This window comes from Perognathus longimembris, chromosome 5, assembly GCF_023159225.1.
Source record: "Perognathus longimembris pacificus isolate PPM17 chromosome 5, ASM2315922v1, whole genome shotgun sequence".
Classification (NCBI taxonomy): domain Eukaryota; kingdom Metazoa; phylum Chordata; class Mammalia; order Rodentia; family Heteromyidae; genus Perognathus; species Perognathus longimembris.
This window is the reverse complement of record NC_063165.1, coordinates 4,250,645-4,276,584: the sequence shown is the minus strand read 5'-3', so window position 1 is coordinate 4,276,584 and position 25,940 is coordinate 4,250,645. Positions and strand designations below refer to the sequence as shown.

Sequence of the window (25,940 nt, the reverse complement as noted above, 5' to 3'; positions counted from 1 at the left end):
TGCAGTTCTCAGATCTCAGCCTGCTGAGTAGCTAGGATGACAGATGTGAGCCACTTACTTGACCACTAAGAGGGTCCCTGAAACTCCCAAGCTTCATGCCTCCATCCTTGAAGCGTCTTCAGGATCCTGGTGCTGGGTTTCTGAACATTAGCAGCCCAACATTTAATACAAACGTTAATGAGGCGAGGGAACTTCCAGACTGCTACAGTGCTCTCCCTGATGGTGCTGGAGGGGAATTTTAAGGGCCTTCCATCCAGACCTCTCATTCCACGGATGAGGAGAATGGGACTAATTGATAGCTAGCGATCCGAAATTACAGTTTCCTCTCCACCCGCACGGAGGAGTTAGTAGGCTGCGTAGCGCCCCCACTACTGTGTAGCTTCTCTAAGCTGCCGACGCTTTGACCTTCCGCGTTTGCTGTCTGTGGTCTCCAGACAGCTGGGTTTCTCACACGGGGTCTGCAACCCCGCGTCCCCGTAACCTTTGCCCGTGGAGACCTCCCCAGTCCCCCGAAGGACGGGGTGACCGGCCTCTCTTTGATACTCAGCCAGCCAATGCTTTCAGGCTGCCCGGCAGTGCTAACGTGGGTCAGGTGGAGGCCAGAGCCTCCCGGGTGCTTGCTTCTGGGTCCTTTCTGTCTTGTTGCTTCCTCCGGGAGGCCCGGGAGGCGGCCCCTGTTCTTCAGTCCGACCTCGTGCACCAAAGCCTTGGGCTCTCCAGGGTCACATCTAGAGGGAATGTCACCTGCCGGCGGGACCGGGTGGTGGGTGGGCTACCTCAGAGCAGGGATGGTGAGTCCACCTTACTGGGTTTATGACGTAGGATTTTATTTTATGACTGGGTTTATGACATGCGATTATATTTTATGACTGGGTTTATTGCATATGATTTTAACCGAGCATAGTCAAAACAATAGGCGAATTTTTTTTTTTTAAATCAAGAGACATTTCAGAACAAAACATGTAAATTCCTGAGTAGGCCCTACATGGCTCCGTCAATTCGGAGAAGGTCCGGCCTGGCCTGTGTCATCGCCAGCTGTGCTTTGACCGTTTCCCTGCCCTTGATTTTGTGACCAGGGCTTCACGCGTGCTAGGCAAGCTCTCTACCACTAAGTCACCTTCCCAGCCCCCCAGTATTTATCTTGTTCACCTGTAAGTTAGTTGCTCAAAGGAATGACACCATTGGTCTCCTCTCCTTCGTATACGATAGTTTCATGCTCCTGTTAATGTGTTTGTAAATGTAAATAGTAATTGGAGTAGCATATTAGAAAAAAAAAGTCCTTCCGTTCATGTCTGCGGTGGTCGTGAGCTTATTCGAATGAATACTTACACCGTTGATTTCATTAAGCAAAATCTGGAGATGAATGAGTCAGTGCTTCACAGTACAGAAGGATCTGAGAAGGGAAACTTAACCCACCCCACAGATCCGTGAGCCTTCTCTCCCCCCACCTGGACCTTGCCACGATTCCCACGCGATCCCCTGGGGCGTCTTGGAGTTGCTGTTAATGACGTTGCTCACGTGGTCAACAAATGGCTGTAGGCACGGTGGGACGTGCCACCGCAGCCATGCTGATTTCCTGCAGGTGTTTCTCAGGGCTACGGGTTGGCGGGATGGCACACCCACGCGCATGAGGAAGAGACTCACAGTAGAACCTTCCAGCGCGTCAGGTAACTCTGCAGACACGATGCCACGTATGTGCGAACTGAGCCATCCACAGGGGGGGAGACCGGGGCGTCTCTGAACTTCCATGTGGTCCACCGGGGCGGTCGTGAGTCACGGCGCCAGGATTCGCTCAGCTTCCAAGAGTGTCTGAGTCAGACAGATGAAAAGGCCCAGTTCTCAACCCAAAGGATTTCAACACCGCGAGCACTGGTTTCCCACGAAGACGGAGCCACGTACTGATTTAAATGGATTCCAGAGAGCCACTGAGAGAACCCACTGAGGAGGGGAAACTCCTGCTCAAACGCTTCTTCTTCCCATCCTGCTGTGAGTTCCCACTCCAATCCTGCTTCTTCCCATCAGGCCCTGGGTTCCCACTCTACCAGTGACTGCAGCAGGGATGGGGCCCCGCACAAACCATTCAACTATCAGTACCCAGCTCTGCACTGCTGTGGGAACTGGCACAGACCGGTGAGCTGCCCTGCCTGACCAGCTGGGGTGGCAGCAGAGGATTGAGTTCCTTGGCTGAAGGGTGGTGACCGGCCAGGAGGAAATGAGGTCAAGGGTGGTTTTGTGCTCTTTGAACGCCTCCTCCATACCGCTGGTTCTTCTTCAAGGCTTGGCTTTGGGCGGGGGGGGGGGGGGGGAGAGAACCCAAACACCTACCACTGGGGGACAAGGGTGTGGCTTTCCCATCTCGCAGGTTATTCAAACAGGAGTGGGAGCAGAGACAGCTTGAGGGCCGAGTCAAGGTCTCTCGACCACCGTCCCAATCCCCATCCCGCCTGGAAAGCCAGGCCTCCGGGCTGAACATAGAGGAAGGTAGACTCGGGGAAGAACGGCAGGAGCAGACGCGGGGGTCGGGGGGCCCCGTGACTTCCGGTGGAGGGTTGCACGGTCTTTCGTTCTCCTCGGTGTCATCAAACAATCTGGGCACGCTCTCCCAGACATCGAGCTGGCTCGACGGCTGAGTCCTGCCGGCTGCTTCCGCCCGGCTGACGTCCACCGCTGGGCTCCGGACCTGCTTGCAGAGGAAGAGTCTGTCTGACTCAACCACAGAGCCCTCGACGTCAGCACAGTGACTTGATATCATTTTATGGCCCGCTGGGTGCCGGTGGATCTCGCCTGAGAGCCTCACAGTGTAGGAGACTGAGATCTGAGGATGGTGGTTCAAAGCCAATCTGGTGAGAAAAGTCCGTCCGACTCTGATCTCCAATTAACCACCAAAAAAAGCCAGAAGCGGAGCTGTGTCTCGAGTGGTCGCGTGCTAGCCTTGCACAAAAAGAAGCTCAGGGGCAGTGCCCAGGCCTCGAGATGCCCATGCCGTCGGACCAGCACGAAAACACACAAAAAAGAGATGTGCTTTGTGCAGTTGACAGACGTATGTGTGTAGGTGAGGAAAGAAGGGAAGGAGGGAGATGGGGGAGGGAGAGAGGAGGGATGGGAAGGAGAGAAGGAGGGGGGAGATAGTGAGAGAGGAAGAGGGAGGGAGGGAAAGAGAGAAGGAGGGAGGGGAGGGGAAAGAGAGGGGAGAGGGGAAGGGGAAGGGCTGGGATGTAGAGAGCAGGAAGAGGAGAGAGGCTAAGGGAGGGAAAGGGGGAAGGAAAAGCGAGAGATTTCTCCCTCTTAGATGAAGAGCGTTCGCCACCTGCTTGCTCAGCTGCTGTGGGGTCCTGTGGGGTGAGGGTGGGTGGAGTCAGCCGTGTTCGGTGACGTGGGCCGCCTCCTGACCCCCCTCACAGCCCTCCGTGTCAGCCCCACAGGAGCTGACCACGGTGGTCAGCACCTTGGTTTCCAAGCTATGCTTCCCAGGAGCGAAGTTTCCAGATGAGCACCGACCCTCGGGAAAGAGCTGCCGACTGCGGGGTTGTTTGGTAGCCCCGGGTGGCGATTCATAAGTGCTCTTTGTTGTTTTTTTCTGTCATGGGTCCACCAGGCCCCCCTCCCCTGGGGCGGGGTGGGGTGTCACCGCAAAGCTAGGTGAAAGCAGGCAGCCACCCACTGATGGAATCATCTAGAGAAGTGCCGGTCAGGGCATCCAGGTTACTGGGGTCACTTCTGCAGATGAAGACCCCCCAGATGCACAAGGCGGGGGGTGACTGATATTCTGAGCTTCCCTCGGGGCCTACATTCTCGCCACTGCCCGAGGGCTTCGCTACACACAGTCTCCACCTTCAGACCTCAGCCCAGAACTTCTGAACCAGTGGCTCCCATTCTAAACAACCCCCACGAGCGTGCGTGTGAGTGTGTGTGTGTGTGTGTGTGTGTGTGTGTGTTCAAGCTTGAGAAGCACTCCTGTAAAGCACGAATTCAAATATCTATAACCATTCTCTTCTCTCCAACACAGAAGAGTAACTAAGGGGGCTGGGATATGGCCTAGTGGCAAGAGTGCTCGCCTCGTATACGTGAAGCCCTGGGTTCGATTCCTCAGCACCGGATATATAGAAAAGGCCAAAAAGTGGTGCTGCGGCTCAAGAGCTAGAATGTTAGCCTTGAGCAAAATGAAGCCAGGGACAGTGCTCAGACCTTGAGTCCAAGCCCCAGGACTGGCCAAAAAAAAAAAAAAAAGACTAACTAGGGGCATATAGATAATATATGGATTGTATTCTATACCAATTCAACATCTATGTACCTTGAAAGTTATAAATCGTTATAAGCTAAATTGGAGCAATTCTTTATTCTGTTATTCTGCCCACTATGGCTGAGCTAAGGAGGGAAACCCATAGCAGAAGGCCCCACAGGAAGCAGTTCCGGGGGTCAAATTCACTGTATTCATACTCATTGTCTTCTTCAGTTTGAGAAACAGGCAGCCAATTTTGTCTTCAAAGTGAGATACTAAAGGATGTTCTTGGAGCCATGAGTCAAATTGAGAAGTCTAAACCATCGTTTCTTGCTAGCTCATTCCAATCAGTGAACTAACTACTTCCCACCGTGTGCCTAGAGAAATCTAGAACCTTGTAGATACCATCTTTGGATGAGCTGCTTTGGTTGTGAATCCAGGGGGCTCTGAGTCTCTTAAACCGTATCTGTGCCTGACCTGGCCCTTCTTCACACACGGGGTCTCCACCATGTGCTAGGGACTTGTGTTTAGCATTAGAGATTGACAGCTGAGGTAACCCCCCTCCCCCGCCCCCCCCCCCCCCCCCCACCCCGTCTGTCTTTGGAGAGGAAAGACAAATGTCAGAATCAAACCATTGCAGCAGCAGATTAAATCTTGTCATGAGGCAGGAGAAAGGAGCAAGATGAGCTCTGCCCGGGAGCAGAGGGAGTATTTCAGCTAGGCCTTAGAGGTATGAGTAGGAGTTTGCCAGAAGGCGGAGGGCCAAGAGAAAAATCAGGAGAGAGAAGACATGCCCAAGCACAGGTAGGGGGATTGACTGCCAACAGTCTCCTCCCCGGCAAACGCAAACCCTTCGGCCCACGACAGGAAGCCGTAGACCCACGTGGAATCCTCCTCACGGCTCACGGCGAGCCAGGAGGTGGGGATTACGGGAGCGGAAGGTCGCTATGAGTAAATGATTTCATAGATTTGGCCGGGGGAAGTGTGTGGAAATTTTCTCAGTGAGCACTGTAAGTAATTCTCATTTACAGTAAAAAATCTGGAATGTTTGAGAATGATCTGTGCTGGGGAAATTGAATTTTCAGATTAACTGCCTAAAAATGGAAAGTCTGGTTGAAAAAAAAAAAAACACCCTTCTAATGTTGTTTTCCTTTGAAGAGATAACCGCCGTTCGCTTCTTAGGGGCTTTCTGTGTTAAACCACCTCAGGACAGATGCAGGGGAGGGTTCAGCCGAAGATCAGCTCTGGACATTTTGCTATTTACTTTCATTTATTTGCTATACATTTGTTTCACCCATTTACATGTTTGTGATTCGTTTGCTTTTGTTTTGCCCGTACCTGGGCTTGAACTCTGGGCCTTGTGCTCTGAGTCAGCTTTTTCCTGGTGCTCTACCGCTTGGGCCAAGACTCTCATTGTAGGCTTTTACTGGTTGACTGGAGGGGACCCTCTCTGATTTGTTCCCCGGGCTGTCTTTGACCCGCCCCCCCCAGAGGGTGTAAATATTTAAAAACTATCCGTTACCAAACCCACCCCCTCCGACATGTCAGAAGGCTCTGTCGCTGCGGAGCGCGCCGCTGTTTGTGTCTGCCCACTCGTGCCTCCTCTCTGTCTTTCTCATCACTTGGCGAGCGGGCCCGCGCGTTTCTGGGTCTCGCCACTCCGTGCTGGACTTACCTGTCCGTGGGTCTACTCTAGCCACCCGCACCGCTCGCTGTAGACGCTTCTGGAAGCCTCTTCTCCCACACGTTTTCCTGTCTGGGGCAACGTCAGTCACTATCGCGGTTCAAGTCTTCTTGTAGACAGTGGGTGCTGATGGGCCTCGGCCCCCGGCCCCATAGCGGTTGGAGGTGGGTGAGGCCTGGCTCTGTCTTCTCCCCCTGCCCGATTCTTCCCTTCCCACCTCCATACCCCTACCCGGTGCCTCCCTCACTTCCTGGAAGGGCCAAGTGCCATGCCTACCCCCAGCCTTTGGACACACCCCGCGTTCTTTTACCCCTGACCTTCACCTGTTGTGCCTTCTCACCCACATCTCCATCGTAAGGCCACCTCCTCAGAAAAACCTTCCGGAAGGCCACACCGGCACGTGTCCCCAGCGCACGGTCTGTTCTGCCCTTGGCCTTGACTTTGTCCCCGGTTTCGCCCTCAGATATCTTTCCGTCCGTTGCCTAGGGATTTCTGCTAGGCCTCGCTTCCCTGCCAATTTCTGTTCTACATGAAAGCCAGGACCCTACTCCTCTTGGCTGGACTCAAGCACCCCGTCTAGCACTAAGCACAGAGTAGGGGTGCACCAAATCCGTGGCACAGATGAGTAAATGTTGAAGGGTGGAAATACCTTTTCAGCCTTCCAGTATGTTCTGACTTGTGTATTTGTAATCACGGGAGATGAGAGCATTGTGGTTTTATGAGGACGCGGTGGGGTGAGAATAGAACTCTCTGTTACTCCTCTGCGGTCAGTGGCATTTCTTCCTGATCAGGTGCATTCTGTGTTTTGTGTATTGTACACCTGTGATGACACTAGCTGACGTTTATAAAATGAATGGTAGGAGCCGAGTCCCCAGGCTGTTTTTTGTTTGTTTTGTGTTGATCTGATCCCGAGACTTGAACTCAAGGCCTGGGCACTGTCCCTGAGATTTTTTTTTGCTCAGGGCTAGCACACTACTACTTGAGCCACAGCTTCATTTCTGGCTTTTTGGTGATTAATCAGAGATAAATGTCTCACAAACTTTCCTGCCCCAGGCTGGCTTCAAACTGCAATCCTCAGACCTCAGCCCCTGAGTAGCTAGGCCATGTTATTTTTCTTTTCCAGTCCTGGGGCTTGAACTCAGGGCCTGGGCACTGTCCCTGAGTTTCTTTTGCCCGAGGCTAGCACTCTACCGCTTGAGCTGCAGCACCACTTGGGCCTTTTCTGTTTATGTGGTGCTGAGGAATCGAACCCAGGGCTTCATGCATGCTAGGCAAGCACTCTACCACTAGGCCACATTCCCAGCCCCTGTGCTGGTTTTTATTCAAGCTTCTCACAACCCCCCCCCCCAAGGAACAGCAATGAGGCTGTCATATCCTCTCTGCAGATGAGACACCAGGTTTCAGAGAAGTGAAGAACGTTGTCTGAAGTCACGCAGCTAGGGGCAGGGTTCCGTATCCATCTCCCTGCAGTGCCTCTGGAGTGGGGGTAGTACTTGATCTTCTGGTGTGTTTGTTTCAAGTACAGAGGAGGAGAGATGGGACCGAACCAAGCAGGGGAGAGAGTGGCGAAGCTTCTGGAAGGAATTGAGAGCTTCCAGATACAGAGTTCCAAGGGTGCTGGGCTGCTCAGGCAGAAGCTGGTGTCAGACAGGCTTGATCCTGCATTCAGAGAAACAGCAATGATTTTTAGTGGAGGTATGTAGCATTACTGAATGGGACCCTAGGCATTTGGTACCCTACCTGGCAGGTCTAATGGCACCCGAATTGGGCCAATAAGTCCCCAGCTAATGAGGTACAGATGCCCCCCCCCCATGTGTTTTCTTGTACTGTTTACTGACGGAGATCAGTTAGCTGCCAAAGGTCTAAGATGTTGATTGAATGTGAAGGTATTTTGATATCGGAAAATGTTTTAGTATCACTCAGCGATCACAAGTGTATATGCTTTCAACTTTCGGGCAAGCAAACAACTCAGAAATGTTACCAGTCCTTTAAAGCCAATTAACCCCAATGCAAAAACTTCGGTGGAGCCGTGTTCTCCGGTGAGCCCTGAGATCCTGTTTCTCTGTCAGAGGCATGTGGTCAAAGTGTAGGCAGATGAGGTTGTGAGGTAGCTGGATTCCAAAATCAGGCCACAATCCTCATTTCCTTCGCCTGGAACAAGCTTCCCATGAGGATGGAAATGGTGGTGAAACATCAACAAGGAGAATTGCACTCCTGGCCGCAGGTGTATCACAAGAAAGGGCGTGAGCCACCAACTCGGTGCTGTGGAGCAAGCGGACACATCGACAAGCAAAAGGAGACATACCATGAAACTGGGAAACCAAGGCGCTGGAGAGTGGTGTTTGTTTGGGATGTGCTCCCTGTATTCTACGACTGCACCTCACTGTGGGGGGAGCGGGGGGGGGGGGTGAACTTGAGAAAGGTTCACATGTGTGGGAAAAGGTGCTAATTCAATGACAGAGGGATTTATGTAGGGGAAAATCCATCACACAATTTCCCCAGTCCCAGGAAGATGGTAGCGGTGAAGATACCTAGCTTCCATTCATGAAAACAGTCATTCCTGCTTGCTTGCCTCCGTTTCTTCCTGTCATGTGCTGACGATGCTCACTCACTCTGAAGTTCCATGAAAGAAAATACACGAAATAAGCATTTCTTTTCCCCGCAAGGACTGTCTGCAAACACCGTCTCCTTCTCCTCTCTCTGGCTTGCTCCACTGTGTCACAGCCCAACAAAGGCGGACGCGCTACATTCATTCCCTCGCGCTCCACCAAATGGCACTGCGTCGAGCCACCTTCTTCTGTGGGTATGAATTATCCAGACAAGAATAGAAAGCCAGACTCTGGGTGAGCCGGTTGTGGAAATGTGTTCCCTGAAGGGAACGGTTAGGCCAGTATGTTTTTTTTTTTTTTGGGGGGGGGGAAGCTAACACAACACTAGTCATTCGACTTGTTTGTGTGTATGTGTGTGTGTACGTGTGTGTTTTCCTCCAGACATAAATTTTCCTGTTTTACCAATCAGCTCCTAACAATGCACGTCCGAGCCATGCTGTGATTAAAGGGGAGAAAATGCTTATTACCCAAGTTCCTCGCATGTTGGAGCAGGAGAGACGAAGGGTGGTAAACCAAAGGAAATTTCCATCTGCCTTTAGCCGCTGCGTATTCTTACACTATAGGAAAGTTAGCTGCTATTAAGTAATAATGTTCAGCTGAAGTTGGTCACTCGTAACAACAGACAGATGTATAATGTTTTATTTGGTTTAGGCAGTTCTGTCCCAAATAAAGGGCCTGAGATTAAACTGTCTTTACAAAAATATTCAGCAAATGATACCTCTGACTTATTCCAGTGCTCAGTTGTTGTTGGTTTTTTTTTTTTTTTTGCCATGGAAAATGGAAACATGAGTCTCCTGTTGAACTCGGTATGTGTTTAAACTTGTCTTTGCTGTGTAAAGAAAGGTTGATGCTGTATGGAATGAAAAAAAAAAACAATCTGAATCGAGGAGTAAGGGTGTAACTATGCAAACCACATTGAGGGATGGAAAGAGCTATTTTTTTTTCAGTACTTATGGAATTTGAAACAATAATAATGGAATGGAAACATAGGGAAAAGGCTAAATGGTTGATTGCAGAAGTAAATTGGATCATTAGATGCTCACATGTAATGTGAAATGTGGGATTCTCTTGAAAGGAATCCTCGTTGCTCTTCCAATGTCTGATAGGGTAAAAGATCTCTGGTTCACTGAGCCCCACGGCAAAGTCTGGCCGCATATTCCTTTGGGATATTAAATTCTTCTTAACACACCAGTTCTTGGGAGACAGATTCGGGCTCAGGCCTGAGAATCTGCAAAGGAGCTTCCCCAAGCCAGGTTGGTGCTGTAGGCGGGGGGCAGGCTACCCTTCAGGTCTGTCCTCAGCACCCCTTAAGACGGACCTCTCCCACGGAGATCTCACCACGGTGAAGCCACATGTGTCCACTAAAGAGACTCAGCATCACCAGAGCCTTTTCCAGCCCTAAGCCTGGGATTGGCTCAGTCAGCTTGAACAAACGCCCAATCCTTTGAGGTCCTCTCTCTCTCTCATGATAGAAAGTGTAGGCTTCGGGGCAGGTCAGCTCTTCTTAAAATACTTCCAGATGCTGCCGAGAGCCGGTGGCTCACACCTGTAATCCTCGACACACAGGAGGCTGGGATCTGAGTATTGCAGTTCAAAGCCAGCCTGCGTGTAACCCCGCCACGCCCCTTCTCTATCCACGCCATCGCCCATCCTAGGCCCCTGTTCATTTCCTCCGTATCCTCTGTGACTCACTTAGCGGCAGAGTCGTGAAGATCATGCGTTCTCCGGACACACACGCGAATACCACCTGGGAACTTAAACCTGTGATCCCCTAGTTCACCGCCCCCCCCACACACACACTGCTGAACTAGACACTGCATGATAGAGAGCCATGTTCCTTCTTATCCAGGCCTCTCCATGATTCTGCCCTCTCCCCCAACCGACGCCGGAGAAGGAGGTGTCGAGAGGTCACAGGCAGACTTCCCTGCCCGGTCGCAGGATTCTTATCTGGACTGTGGGAAGGAGTGTGGTTCCTATCTCAGCACTGATGTGGTGATTGCTCCACATGAGGCCTGCCATCGAATCGGCAATGAATAGCCACCACAGCTCGTCGTAGGGAACACGCCGTGGTGATGTTCCACTTGTCAGCACGGGGCGCCGTGAAAAGCGGGAATGTCACGGTGGGGTGCAGCCAGGAGCCCAGGCCTGACAGATGTGGCTTGCTCATTTGTTGCCTTTACGAGCGTCTCATTTGTAGACTAGCAAGAGTTCGTTTTCAGACAGTCAGAGAAGGATTGGACGAAGACGGTGTGTCGTCGTGCTGAAGAGCGCGTGGTCCCTGAGGTTGTCTCCTCGGGAGTGGAAGCGGTCGGTGGCATGGGGGTGATAGCTCCAGGACAGCCTGGGGGGGGGGGGGGTCTGCGGGAGGGAAGATCTGGAGCCCAGGGGTTGGAAAGCCAGCACTTCTTGCCCAGGGAAGGTCAGAAGGACGGGACAGCAAGCCTCCGTGAGGTTCCTGAATAAGGCGTCTTGTCTTGCCACGTCTAAGTTCTGACTTAGAAGAGAGTCAGAAGGCGAGAGGCACCCGCCACCTTTGTGTGTTGCGGCGGGGGCTGGGCAGGCCTTGCTTCGCGCTGGAATCGGGGGAGATTTGGAGTCTCCCTCTGGTCAGTGTCTCATCATAGACTGACACATCGCGTTTACACAGACAGACTGGAGGACACTTCAGATACGATCTTCGCGCAGGATCTTTCAATGCAGTACACTAATGACACAGGCGTGTGTAATCCGAGATGGGGGGAGGGGGACACCTGCAGCTTGGGGGCCGGGTTTTCCACTAGGTTTTGTTTCAGTTACAGCCCCAGAACTCCATGACTTACAGCGACAAGGATCTGCCCTCCGCTGAGGCTCTGTCGTGGCCCGGTGCCAGGGACCTCTTCCTCCCACTCCCTAGAGTCAGAAACACCCTAGAAGATCAATGGTAGCCCGAGAGGTGAGTCCCGAGGCTCAGCTAGGCACAGGGTGTCATCGCTGGCCACACTCCATTGAGCAGAGAAAGTCACATGGCCACCTCAACACAGGAAGAACAAACACTCTCCCACGGGGACAGGCACCGGGAAGGATCTTTTACAAAGGGATCCAGCCCAGAGCTCTACAGAGAACCACTGGGAACCACACAACGTTAACGTCAGCAATCCAAGTCTGCTACAGCTCTACCTACAAGGTTCCGGGCTCACATCTTCCTGACATAGGTCACCGGGAGACAGGAAGTGAGTTCGCAAGGCCCTTTGTGCGAACACCTTGACTTGCGTATCCTTCCTACGATTCTCATGGGTGACGCCCACCGGTTCCGCAGCACCTGGGGGGCTGCCCTTCTCCTAGCCGTCCCCAGTCCTCAGTGCCTGAGGGACAGAGCGAGTTGGCAGAAGGTAAGTGTGATTTCCCGAAGAGATCAAAGCCAAAGAATTGCCCTTGCAATGTTCTCAGAGTCAGTTTCGGCCACCTTATTCCTTTCTGAAGGCGGTGCCCATGGCTGAGGCCCTCTGGACAAAGCCATTTGTGTCCACAGTTGGCACTGGCAAAGTCAAGAAATGGCTTTAGAACTGCCAGATAAGCCGTTAAAGCACATTATGGAGTGAGTTTAAGAGCAGGAGAGAAATCTGTCACATGGCCAAAACCAAAGCTCCCTGTGTGTGTGTGTGTGTGTGTGTGAGAGAGAGAGAGAGAGAGAGAGACAAGAGTCACAGGGTTCAAAGAAGGAGAGCTAAGCCCCACTGGTTTCATTTCCAATTACTTGTAAACCTTCTGAGCTCAGTGAACCCCAAACAGATCCTTGTCAAGCATTTTCATCTATTTAATATGTAAGCCTGTGTCTACGTAAAGTGAAATCCAACCCAGCACTTCAGGTTTAAAGACACAAAGAGGTCATCGGAAAAGCCATTTATCAAAACTACTGCATGTGTGAGAAAGCTTTGTAAGCAACTTTTCTTACAAACAGGAAGTTCTGTTTTCTCGGAGCTGGGAAGTCAGATCCTGCACGGAGAAGCAAAGTTACGGCTTGAGTCACGACTCCTTCCTTCGCGCCTCACTGCCCACTTTGAGAACACCAGGAGGGAGGTCATTTGAGACCGGGTTGAAAAAGTCCACTTTGGGGAGCAACTGCCTCCCCGGGCCCCACCCCGATTGCTTTCTGTAAACGAAAGTGCCACCACAGAGCACAGAAGGGAAGAGCAAACTGGAAACTTCCAGAAGGGATTCAACAGAGTTCTAGGGTCTCTTTGTCATGCTAACTAGGAGAAAAAATTATTCTTAAACTGATTTTTCCCCCTGAAAAAAACTCCATGTGGCAGATGGAGAATCCTATTTTTGACATTTAGAGGAGGGGGAATAATAACAGGTATTAACCAGCAAAAGTAATGAGTGAAAATCTACTGTAGGATGTCTATTCTAGGATGGTTTATGCCTGCAATCCCTGCCACCTTAGAGGCAGAGGTAGGAGTGTCATGATTTAAGGTCAGCTCCAGGCAAATTGTCAGCAAGATTCTATATCAAAGAGCAAGCCAGACACAAGGGCACACACTTGTATTCCCGGCTATGTGGGAGCTATAGGCAGGAAGACCACACTCCAAAGTTGGTTTGTGCAAACAGCATGAGACCTTATCTGGAAAATTTAAAAAAAAACAAAACCCTAGAGGATATAGTTCAAGTAGTAGAGTGCCTGCCACTTGCCTAGCAAGCATAAATGTGGCCCTCAGTTCAAAATCCAGTACCTCTCTTCCTCCCCACCCCCCAAATCAGCAATTATTTGTGGGAATTGAAGATTTCTCTGTGCTTAAATTTAGCTAGAATTATTTATTAGTTTATATATATATAGTCTTGACATCAAATATAATTTATATGTTCATTTATTTAGTATATATTTGACATCCCTGGTATTTATATATTCCATAGCTTATTTACGTGAAATTTAAATAATAAATATACATATTATAGTTATTGTCAGATTTTCCATATGTTCCTGCTTTAAAAAAAAAATCCACTGGGTGCTGGTGACTCACGCCTGTAATCTTAGCTACTCAGAAGGCTGAGATCTGAGGATCACAGTTCAAAGCCAGCCCTGGGGGAAAAGTCACTGTGAGACTCTTATCTTCAATCAACGACTCACAAACCAGAAGTAGTGCTATGGCTCAAAGTGGTAGAGCACTAGCCCTGAGCAAAAGGGCTCAGGGTCAGCGCCAGGCCCTGAGTTCAAGCACCGGCCTTGGATGGCACTAGAAGATATCCATCGGTGAAGACTCAGCGCTGACGTTGCTGAGGGTGATTGATGGCAGGCGTTGCAGGGCCTGAGCAATGGTGTGACGTCACGGTTTGCAGAATACTATTTCCCGGCAGCGGTAAGGGGGGCAAGGGAATGCCTGTTCCATTCCCCCATTCTCCTTGTTTCACCTCCACTCACCTTCATGCCACCCTTCCACCCACCTCCGGGAGCGTAGGCCTATCCAATGCACGCACTATTTAGTCCTATTTCAAAAAATGTGTGTGCTTCCTTTCCATTACCTCCAGAAGACAAACGCAGAGGTGCCAAATTAATGCACACCATGCATCAGTGATTGGCTTGGAGTGGCGCAGCATACTGTTGACTTTCACTCGGTTGGCTCAAGGACTGCCGTGGAGACATTGCAATTCTGAGAATTGCAGTTCCAACCCAGAGTGTACAACAGTACCCACACTGGAGAGTGGAATATTCTTTCCAGAGACCAAAGAAAACGGTGTGTGGGTCCTATGGCATATTGCTTGTCTGGAGAACTAGGAGATGCAACACGAGAAGAGAATAACTTTCCCATCTTTAACTTTTAGACATTAAGCCATGAGAATTGCAGACTCATTGGGGAGGGCAGGGGGGTGGATTCAAAAGCAGTAACAAATTAGAATGTTGATCAACAACACAAAGACGTCTTCACAGAAAAACAATGTGGCGAATTAAGATGACTGTGAATTCACAGGATGGAGGTAAATACCAGTAAAGCGGATGAATCCAGTGAAGGACGTCAGGCAGGTTCCTGGCCTTCACACAGCAACCGGGGAGCACAGCTGCCCACCAGGAATATCTCCACTCTACAGCTGTGATTCCTCTGGATATGACGTCTATGTGGGCCCAGATGTCAGACAGATAGGAAGGGTGGTAAGGGAACACTAATAGGTGATACGCGATGGAGAGAGATGATTGATAAATAGATGGATAGATGATAGATACTACCATAACATTAGACAGACAGACAGACAGACAGACAGATACATGTTTGACACAGAGATATGTTTGATGCACATATAGCAAAAAGGGAAGTTTATAGATGAACTAGGTAGATAGATGATTGCTAAGTAATAGATCATCGATAAATCGCACACACACACACACACACACACACACACACTATCTTAGAAGGGTGTCATGCCACAGAGCCACTTGAATTTAGACCGGGTTATCTGACGCTTGGAGAGGTTGTGTGTGTGGACGTGAACCCAGTCTCCCCAGCACCCTCGGCCTTTGGGCTCCGCTCCTCCTTCCGCTGGAGGGGGCCTGTCGTGCGCCCTCAGAGGGGCGGCTCCGACAGCCTTCCCCACGCCGTGCCCTGAGTCAACAGGAGCCATGCGCCTCCACAGGCGGGAGAACTATTCCGGCCTCTTCCCTTCCGATGCTCACTGTTTACTTCCTCTGCGCTTCCCCTTCCGGCCTCCCGTGCGGCTCCCAGCATTGAAGCAGCCTGGCCTCGGTGGGGCAGGTTCGCCCTCCCTCTCGTCCCTCTCCTCTTGCCAATGAGCTCCCTCCGGGGAGGGAGGGGAGGCTGGATCCTTGGTGAGGGCGACGATGGTGGCGTCGGTTCCACTCTTGGACGTGTTGAGCCTTTCTCCTGCTCTGGGCACGGTGCCAGATGGCCAGGGAGCCAAAGGTAAATGCCACCAACTCAGCCCTTGGGGGGCCGCCCGGGGTCCGTGCTGCGGGGGCTCACGCCCCCTCCCCCCGCACCAGCATGTGCGCCCCGCTCGAAGGCGGGAGCCGAGGGGGGGGGGGCGGGGGAGCCGGGACACACAGTCTGCAGTGACGAGGACGCCCGGCCCCGACGGCGGTGAGGCAGGTAGAGGGCACTCAGGGGCGGGACCAGGAGGCCACAGGCAGACGCCGTCAGTGGCGTTGGGGGACCTGTGTCATCGCACCCCGATGCTGTGGCCCCTCACCCCGGCCCCCCGCCAGAGCTCAGCAGAAGGCTGAGCAGACAGCCTGCCCCAAGCCCCCCTGGAAGGAGAGGGTGAGACACCCCCCCCCCACCCCGTGCGTGGTGGTGGCTTCCCACAGTGGTAAGGCCCAGGCTTCCAGACTCTTCCGAGGGCGGGGGGGGGGGGTGCCGGTGTCCCCCCGACGTTTGCGTATCACTCCCATGTGCACCCTTAGCTCTCCGCGTGTGCGGCCGTGGCTTCTTCTCCCACGCACCTGCCCCGGCACGCCGGGGTTTTCCTTCTGCTTTGAATTCCTAACGATCGCGCAGTCGCTTGTGGCCGAGCTCCGGGCGTCTTTGGCAGCGCTCACGTTGCCGGCTTGTCCGGCCTGGCACACGCGCGGCCCTCCGCCACGGCTGCCCACCACACCATCCTGCCGCTCCCCGCAGAACGGATCCCCCGAAAACAGCAGGACGGGCCTCCAGAAGTTCCGGAACTTCTCGGCCCTTCCTTACGATGAGATCTTTTAAAAAAAAAGAAGAGTCCTCTGGCCATTTTCTATAAATGTGGTGCTGGGGAATCGAACCCAGGGCTTCATGTATACGAGGCGAGCACTCTTGCCACCAGGCCATCTTCCCAGCCCCATACACCATATTATATTCATCCTTTTTCTTACAAAAAAAGTTCTTACCCCACCAGTGAGCTGAGGGGAAAGAAACCCAAACCACATGATGGGGGTGAGGCTGCTCTGTAACCACGCCGCCGCCTCTCGTGAGGAACGCAGGGGCCTGGGCGTGGAGGGGGTCGGGAGCTGGGTGAGGACCCCGTGCTATGGCGGGGCGGGTTTGCATGGCTCCAGTGTGATTCACCTGCCCTTCCTTGCTTGTTTCCCGTTTGCTCTCTCCGGCGAGCCTCCCTTAAATGACTTCTCTCCTCATCTAAAGGCCGAGGAAGGATTTCCGTGGCAGCCCGGACTGCCGCACCGGAACTGGCATCGGTAGTTTCCTAGGAAGACACAGTAGCCAAGCCATTAAGAAAGCGTCATTCCTTGCCCTCCGTGTGGTTTGGGCTGTTTGATTAAGGAATATTTCCCCAGATGCTCTCAAGAATGAAGAGAGGTCATAGACTCCAAATTATGCACTAGATTGGAGCAAAAAGTGAATGGTAACGGAGAATGCTATGCAAATGGCAGTTCTAAAAATTTTACTCACACTACTTATGTTTTTTTTTAAGATTTATACTAATATTGTCCATTGCTATACAAGAACAACCATCTTGTGGATGGCCAATCTTAGTTATATCAGCTCGGGACCTGGGCTTGATCAGAGAGGTTTTTTTAAAAAAAAATTATCTGTTGTGGGGAAGTTACATTAGCTGAATATTAATAAATATGATAGCATTTGTGAGGTATCTGCTTAACAGTATATATCATTAGGGGTGGGTGGGTAGGAGAGAGAGAGAGAGATATTCTGGAGAGGTACTTTAATTCATAGCTGTCATAGCAACTCTCAGAAGTGGGACTTATTCCCAATTTACAGACAGGAACCGCGGTCCAGAGAGGCTAAGTAGCCTGTTGTGGGTCACACACCTCAGTAATCACAGACACTGTTTTGTTTCTCCAGCTCATATTCCTTTTCGCTCCCTTCTGACTTCTGCAAGTACAAACCAGCTAGCCTGGCCTTCACAGTTGCGTTTTCTAACCGTGTGCTGTTGGCTTCAAACAGTCATGGATGGAAAGCATTCGGGGGAAGCTCGCACCCGTACTGACCACGTGAAGATGTTTTCCTCGTCTTTGGTTCCGACACCAAACAGCCTGTCAGCTGTTTGCGTTGTCTGGGGTGATAGAAGCCCGCAGGGGTGGTCTCAGGTAGAGGGGGGGACGCGCGGAGCTGCTACACACGCTGCACCTCTTTACCTAAGAGCCCCGGGCACAGAAGGCCCTGGAACTGGCCGGTGTCCGCCAGATACCCGGGGCCCGCTATTGGTTGAGCTGTGCTTCGCGGGGCTCCTGGCTGCCTCGTTCCCCCGTGGCTGACCGCACCCGGCGCTAACGCAGCATCCTCCCTGGCTCTCTCCTCAGGCGGCCCCCAGAACATGACCATGGACGCCATTCACAGGAGCATGGTCAGTGCCCCCCTGATGAAGCACACGGCCGGCGCCGGGCTCAAGGCCCAGAGACCCCGAGTGATGTCCAAGAGTGGGCACAGCAACGTGAGGATCGACAAAGTGGACGGCATCTACCTGCTGTACCTGCAGGACCTGTGGACCACGGTGATCGACATGAAGTGGCGGTACAAGCTCACGCTGTTCGCCGCCACCTTCGTGATGACGTGGTTCCTCTTCGGAGTCATCTACTACGCCATCGCTTTCCTTCACGGGGATCTAGAGCCCAGCGAGCCCGTGTCCAACCACACCCCGTGCATCATGAAGGTCGATTCGCTCACCGGGGCCTTCCTCTTCTCCCTGGAATCCCAGACCACCATCGGCTACGGCGTCCGTTCCATCACCGAGGAGTGCCCGCACGCCATCTTCCTGCTGGTGGCCCAGCTGGTCATCACCACCTTGATCGAGATCTTCATCACCGGCACCTTCCTGGCCAAGATAGCCCGGCCCAAGAAGCGCGCGGAGACCATCAAGTTCAGCCACTGCGCGGTCATCACCAAGCAGAACGGCAAGCTGTGCTTGGTGATCCAGGTGGCCAACATGAGGAAGAGCCTGCTGATCCAGTGCCAGCTGTCGGGCAAGCTCCTGCAGACGCACGTCACCAAGGAGGGCGAGCGCATCCTCCTCAACCAGGCCACCGTCAAGTTCCACGTGGACTCCTCCTCCGAGAGCCCCTTCCTCATCCTGCCCATGACCTTCTACCACGTGCTGGACGGGTCCAGTCCCCTCAGGGACCTCACGCCCCAGAACCTCAAGGAGAAGGAGTTCGAGCTGGTGGTCCTGCTCAACGCCACCGTGGAATCCACCAGCGCCGTCTGCCAGAGCCGAACGTCTTACATCCCCGAAGAGATCTACTGGGGTTTTGAGTTCGTGCCCGTGGTCTCCCTCTCCAAGAACGGCAAGTACGTGGCCGACTTCAGTCAGTTCGAGCAGATCCGCAAGAGCCCGGATTGCACCTTCTACTGCGCCGACGTGGAGAAGCAGAAACTCGAGGAGAAGTACCGGCAGGAGGACCAGCGGGACCGCGAGCTGCGGAGCCTCCTGTTACAGCAAAGCAACGTGTGACCCCGGGGGGGGGGGGGGAGGGTGCCCCCCCACCCCCCCCCCCGCTTGCTGCTCGGCGGGGGGGGGAGGGGGCAGGAGCCGGGGGCCACACGAGGGGGGGGGGCATTTCCACCACGCTGCAGCACGGACATGCCAAGCGGGGGGCCTGAATCCCATCGTCAACAATGCAGCTGCGATTGGAGGAAAGGGGGAGCAGGCCGGGGCCGAGCACGTCCCCCTGGGCGGACAGGTGCTTAGCAAGGCGGAACCGGAAGCGAATGCTGTCCTAGAAACTGTTGATTTAACCCAAGCATCAAAGCATCTGCGGCCGGCGGTGGCGGGAGGCTGCGGATTCGTTTGCACCGAGGCTTTCACACGCCTTCTTCTGATTCAAGCAGAGATGCTACCTGTCACGTGACTCCACGGGGGGGGGGGGGATGGGGGAGAAGCGCTGCTCCGGATGCTGTTTTCGAGCTCACGTGCTCGCCGCCCGGCCTGCGCCCTTCAGTGTTGCCTGCCTGGTAGTTCTCCCAGCGAGAGTGTATTTCCTCTCTGTTCAGAAAGATGTCTTCCTTGGCCCGCGAAGGAACGGCCTACAATCCCAAGGGCAACCCGAGCTCTGGAGCACGGTGGCTCGCTCGGTCACACCACGCCAGCACCTGGCTTGGTGACTGATTGTCACCACAAACGGAAGTGCAAGGGATGCGTGGAAATCTGCACGAAAGTTGCCCAGGGGGAGGCTGGGAGGAGGCGGGGGAAGAAGAGACGCGGAGGGTGAGGAATTCCTAAGCAAGATGAGCCTAGATCTTGGACAAAAGTTAAGGATCTCGTGACACGGGAACGATGTCCCCAGTATTCAAATGCATCTCATACAACTCAGTGTTACGGAGATGGCGTTTGGCCTCCGGCGCCAACTTCTTTGGGGAAGGGACTAAATGAGCTTGGGCAATGCACACACACACACACACACACACACACATTATACACACGCACATATTACACTTGTGAGCCTCCCTGCCCCTCAGTCCCCCCCCCCCCCAGGGCATTACATGCTTCAGCCTCTATGCACAATTATGGGAAGTATCTATGAAAGGCTTCTGGAACCCACCATTAAGCACATTTTTCAGCTCTATAAGAACCTGAGCACTGGGACTTGAAAAAGCAAGGGAAGATCAACTCTGTTCAGGCTGTCAGAGCAATGGCGACCCGGCTTACAGCAAGGAAATAAATTTCTGGCTTAGAATTCAACTAATCTAGTGCTCGTGTAACTATAACGGAAGTAAAGTTTGTAAAGGCTTAAAGGATAATCCCTACCCACAGAGGAAAGCAAGGATTTTTGTCTTTAATCAGTCAATACATGCATGGTTCTGCCTTTAGTCATTCAGGTTTGTTTTTGTTTATTATTATTTTTGTTGATAATTTTGTGGCAGTTTACCTTTTCATTATTCTTTAAAAAAAAGTCACCTGAGTTCAAACCTCGGTACTGCCAAATGTAAGTAGGCATAGGCATTAGATATTAGTGTAGTCAGACATTAGCCCTTTTGTAATTATACTTGTTCATTCCATTGTATGTTGTGGTATCGTTGACCAAAAAATAATGTCATGGACGTGTTTACATTCCCTCTGTTGCATTGTTCAGTACACAGTATTTAGATTGCTGTTGATTTAAGTGTGATCACGTTAGGAATCTTGCTCATGTTTATTGGATATCATAAGTAAGATTTGGAAAACTCCTTAAGCATTTGCTTTCATTTGCACACAGAAAGCATTTGCAGACAGACCTGAAGGGCTGGATTTGCCTAATCTTCCACGCAACACAATATGCAGTGTCCCAAAGGCCGACCCACGTGTTGAGTCCGCCCAAGCTGTTACAGCGTAATAGTCAACAAGTACTTCTAAAGCTGTGACTGGCTTGTTCCAGACACACCTATGAATACCACGCACAAAACATTATCAACTCATTGTGCTAACAAGGGATTCAAGTGGCAAGCTTCTTTGATCATGTCTAGCAGTCTCATGATTGAAATAGATTCATGCTAAATATCCAACTAAGAAGTAATCAAATGAATGAAGTATTTATTTTGCTCAAAAAAAAAAGTTTGTCTGGGTTTTTTGTTACTGGTTTGTTTTTGTTTGGTTTGTTTGTTTGACATAAGGTCTGTCTAGTTAGCCCAGGCTGGCTTCCAACTAAGATCTTCCTTCCACAGCCTCCGAAGTGCCGAGAGTACAGGAACACACTGCCATGCGCAGTTGAGCTTCTGCATTTTGAAGCATTTCCAATGTATTAGGCCTTCTGTGCGAGAGCATTTCAAAACATCAGTAATAAAATGGGCAATATCAGCCTGGCACCTAGGTTTTTTAAGAAAAACACATGGATTAAGTCTAATTTTTTTCTAAAGGTTTCCTAGTAGATACTTAATATTAAAAGAAAACAAAAAACAAAAAAAAGGCAGACAGCGGCTCATACCTGGTATCCTAACCACGAAGCAGGCTGCCCAGGCAGAAAAGCCTGTGTGACTGTCATCTCCAATAAGCTACTGAGAAAAGGCTGGAAGTGTCCCTGTGGCTCACATGATAGAGCACTAGCCTTGAGCACAAAGAGGCTCAGGGGCAGTGCCCAGGTCCTGAGTTCAAGCCCCAGAACCGGCAAAACAGAGACAAAGCAAAGCAAAAAGTAAAGCTTCAGTTACTTTACTTCTTCCACTGAGTCTTCTGCCCCGCACTTGCTTCGTAGGTGAGCCTTCGACTCTCTATACACACCTGCTGCCTTCCTACCCAGGCCAAAACAACAACAACAAAAGAATCGATTCCAGTTCAGAATTGTGGACATTTAGATAGTCAAGCACTGGTGACTGAATATTCTATTTTTCAACTATATAGGGGTTGAATTAAAAACAGAAGACCACGAGAAGGTGGCTAATTCCTAATGCAACAACTCATTTCAGAAGTCAGGGGGCATAACTGATACAAACTTGAAGGTCAGCTACGGAGCCGGAGATGCGGCTCGGTGGTAGAGCTCTCCCCGTTCCTGCACGAGACCCAAGACCCTGGGTGTCGTTCCCAGCACCACAGAACACGGCCCAGTGATTTCACCTATGTCAGCAAAGGATACAGCGTTCCAGAGCCTGGGGAACGCCAGCGACTCCACACCTGCGGGGCAGGTTGATGCCTGCTCACTCCTATCCTGTGCCCTGTGCGGGTTTTGTCAGGATGCCCTCGGAGCCCTGCTGCCGACTGTTTTCCATACATTACCCCACCGCCTAGGCAAGTCAAATGATCTGCAAGTGGGACCACACGCCTGTACATCGATCTGCCCAATCTGAAAGACCTCTGGGGAGGATTCATGTACTCTCAACTGATGCCGGTTTCTAAGGGAGGAGGAACGCAGCCCGCAGAGCTCTGGGCCCCGTCTGGGGTTTGCTGCCCAGTGTGGAGTTGTGTACTCTTGGAGCCTTGACTAGCTGGGGAAAGCCCTGGCCCAGGGCCTAAAGATCCCTTCCACAGGCATAGACCGGAGCCCAGATCCTCAGCCCAGACTCCATGGCAGACTTTGGCTCGTGGCTTCCTATTCCTCTCCGTCACCGGAGAGACAGAATCAAAGACTTGGGAACCCTAAGATTGCTAACTTCATTTCCAAGTTTCCGTTGTTTAGCAACACACAAAATAATACAGCCCTTACCTGTAACTTTATCTTGATTTGAATCGAGTATCTAGTATCTACACTTCCCCATCCCTTCAGTCTCCTCATTTTACTCCTCAAAAAACATTAAAGTTAATATATGTATATATACATATATATACATATGTATATATGTATATGTATATATACATATACGTATATGTATATATACATATATATATATATATGGTAGAACACACTCAAAATTAGACGCCAGGGGAATTACTACAACAGATTATATTGACCTAGTCTCTCAAAAATATAAGAAGTCAAAACAATTATTTGACCTCCTGACTTACTATTTCTAGTACCGTTTTTTTACAATAACAAATAGAGAGTCAATGTTATGGAAAAGTAAAGCATTCCCGAAGAGGTGAGCGGAGGGCAGGTTGAAGGAAGGAACGTCTCCCGTCTGCAGTCATGTTAGAGCAACAAGGATGTTGCCCTCAACCAAATTGTCACAGGAAGCATGACTGTATCGGGGGCTTTCTACACAAACAAACTCCAGATCACAGAAGGAAGCGGTGTGTGTGAGAGCCGACAGAGGATTGAGTCGCGGCCAGTGGGGGGGAGGCGGGAACACAGCCAGCCTGGATCTATTTTTGAGCAGTTGTTTCTGTAGGGCGTCATGGAATTGTTACGTTACAACACGGTACCTTTGATACACGGATTCTCCAATCCAGAAGGATGCACTCCAAGACTCCGCTTGATGACATTCAGAGGAGCATGCCAAGGGTGGAAATCCCAAATGAATTCAGGGTTTATAAGGCAACGGCCTGCATCTCAGAATCCCTGGGTATACGCAGCTACCGACATCCTGATCACACCTTCCGTCTCTTGCGATGTGCCTGACTGCTGCAATGAGCAGCCCATTTGCCTTGGGCTAGCACTGGCTTTGTCCGAGCAGAATTGTGCCTTGTGTGTCTGAAGGTTGGTCTGTGCTGGAATCCTTGCACCGACCTTACGTGGCCTTGTCCCTGTCACCACGGAGATGGGCTATACGATGGCCCGTTGGTTTTAACAGGTATCTAACTTTCCACGCAAGATTACCTGTGTTCATCAACCCCCTTCCTAGTTTCCTTTTTCTTTCTTGATCTACAGAATCATTATAACCTGTGAAACAAGAGCAAATGCAATAAAGCTGATTTTATGATCCTGACAGTGCTGGGGTTTTGGAGGCGGGGGGGGGGGGGGTGGGGAGGGCAGGGGGGAAGCTCATGGGTCAGGAAGTTCAGCTATGTGTGCTTTTGAACTATTTCCAGTGACAGTAACCGCAGCAATTATTAAAAAACACGTCTTAAGATTTTTGTTGTTATTGTTTCTGGTGGTGTTGTTTCGTTTGCTTTTTGGAAAGAAGGGTTTGTAGTGAGTTGAACCTAAGAAAGTACAGATTGGGTGAGGAGCCAATGGCTAAAGCAAGGCTACAGAGACGGTCGGCAGAGTTCCTGTGAGGGCTTCCAAGGGTGAAGTTTAGGGACCAGGGCAAGGATGGCATCATCAACTCGGGGTGTATTTCACCAGACAGTGGTTCAAGTTAAGTGATTCCTGATTTCACTCAGTATGTACCCAAGGGAAATGGATTTCCAAACCAGATTTCCAAAATAGGTCCTTGCCTTAGAACATGTAAATGTTGGTTTGGAGGCAGACATTGTTCTAAGGATGATTACAAGCATTTTTTTTTTTGCCAGTCCTGGTGCTTGAACTCAAGGCCTAGGCACTGTCCCTGAGCTTCTTTTGCCCAAGGCTACCACTTGAGCCACAGCACCACTTCTGGCTTTTTCTGCATATGTGGTGCTGAGGAATCGAACCCAGGGCTTCATGCATGTAGGCAAGCACTCTACCACTAAGCCACATTCCCAGGCCCTCAAAGCAGATTCTTGAAACAGCCATATCACACATAACATTTTCCCCGTCAGTTTTCCTAACCAACTTACCACCAGCTTGGTGGTTTAGAACCACAGATCTTTAGTGTGCATTTGTTGATGATACATTTCTAGAGGTGAGCAGTCTAAAATCAAGGCAGGATCAGGACCATCCTCAACCCCACAGTCTGCGGGGGGGGGAGGGGGGGCGGAAACGTGGTCCTCCTGACCTCTCCAGCTTCTCACAACCCTAGAAGCCCCTTCAGCAGTGGGCGCTCAATTCTAGTCAGGTCCCCCTTGTTCACGTGGTGGCATTCTCACTGTGCGCCTTCCTATCAGCTCCCTTCTGGGTGTGTCCGTCTCCCTTGGCATTCTCTTCCAGTCTCAGGGCCGGAACTCTGTGGCTGGGCGCCGTCCCTGAGCTTTTGTGCTCCAGGCTAGCGCTCCCTCACTTGAGCCCCAGCTCCAGGTCCAGCTTGTTATGGTTAAGCGGAGATAGAGCGGCACAGACTTTTCTACCCAGGGTAGCTCTGAACTGCAGTCCTCAGATCTCATCCTCCGGAATAGCTGGGATTACAGGCCAGAGCCGGCGGTGCCTGGCTCCCTTTGTAAAGGACAGCCACCATGCTGCGTTAGGCCCATGTCCACTTGCTCACCTTTGTAAACGCTGTCTTCCCCAACAAGGTCACTTTGTGGGGTCCAAGGGCTAGGACTCCCACAAAGCTCTTCCGATTCAGCTCATGATCTGCCTCGCTATCCGAGCTCCACCCGTCTGTTTCTACTCAGCCCTCCTCCTCCTCCTCCGCAAGAGTGAGGCACCATCAGCGAAGCTCCTCCTTGGAGGAGAGGAAGGCTTTGCCTCGGTGACTGTATCTACTGCACCAGCTCCGTGTTTTCAAGTCCTGCATAACAGATGGAAGAATCGAACCTCCTCCATCAGGACCGAGGGAAGCGCGACGCCAGTGAACATTCTAGATGTTCGTCAGATGGTTTCTGGTTCTCACTGCCATTAGGGTTTAGCCTTCACTGTGCCCACCCAGGCCCAGGTGGAAGACTTGGGAGGGAGTGGAACTTTCAGGAAGTCACAGCACTAGGAAGTGAGAAGCTTCTTCCACCACTCGCTTGTTCCCCGCCATGATGTACAAAGCAAGAGCTTCTCAAATCCTATTCTCAAGCAGTCAGGGGCCAGTCGTACCCCTCCCGAGTCAATCATACACCGGGCTTCCCCTCCCAACGTCCGTCACAAAGTTCCTGCCGGTCTCCCGCTAACCTGAGAGCCTTGAAGACGTTTGATCTCCAGCTACACTTCATGATTGTGCGGCCTGCGTGTGTAAGCTGGGGCCGTCACCCCGAGGGCCAGGGAGGGTCTTCCTGGGCAGGCCCCGGGCTGCGTGCGCGGCGGGCGTGGCGAGCTGGAGCGTGGTCACCGGCTCCTCGAGTCTGCCCCGTGCTGCCTGGAGCGGCATCTCATGCAATCGGGGCAATGCTTCGCGTGGTAAACCCTGTCCACAGTTCCCGCGGACCTCCC

General features: G+C 51.6%; 1 protein-coding gene across 1 annotated transcript in view; it reads left to right on the top strand.

Moving 5' to 3' along the window:
- Kcnj15 (potassium inwardly rectifying channel subfamily J member 15) overlaps positions 1-18,914 on the top strand; it is a 29,864-nt gene extending 10,950 nt beyond the window's left edge. Inside the window, exon 2 of the mRNA XM_048346228.1 lies at positions 17,745-18,914. Within this exon, the coding sequence (XP_048202185.1) occupies positions 17,759-18,892 (1,134 nt within the window). The 5' untranslated portion in view covers positions 17,745-17,758 and the 3' untranslated portion in view covers positions 18,893-18,914. The remainder of the gene's footprint in view (positions 1-17,744) is intronic.
- The last annotated feature ends 7,026 nt before the right edge of the window (positions 18,915-25,940 follow it).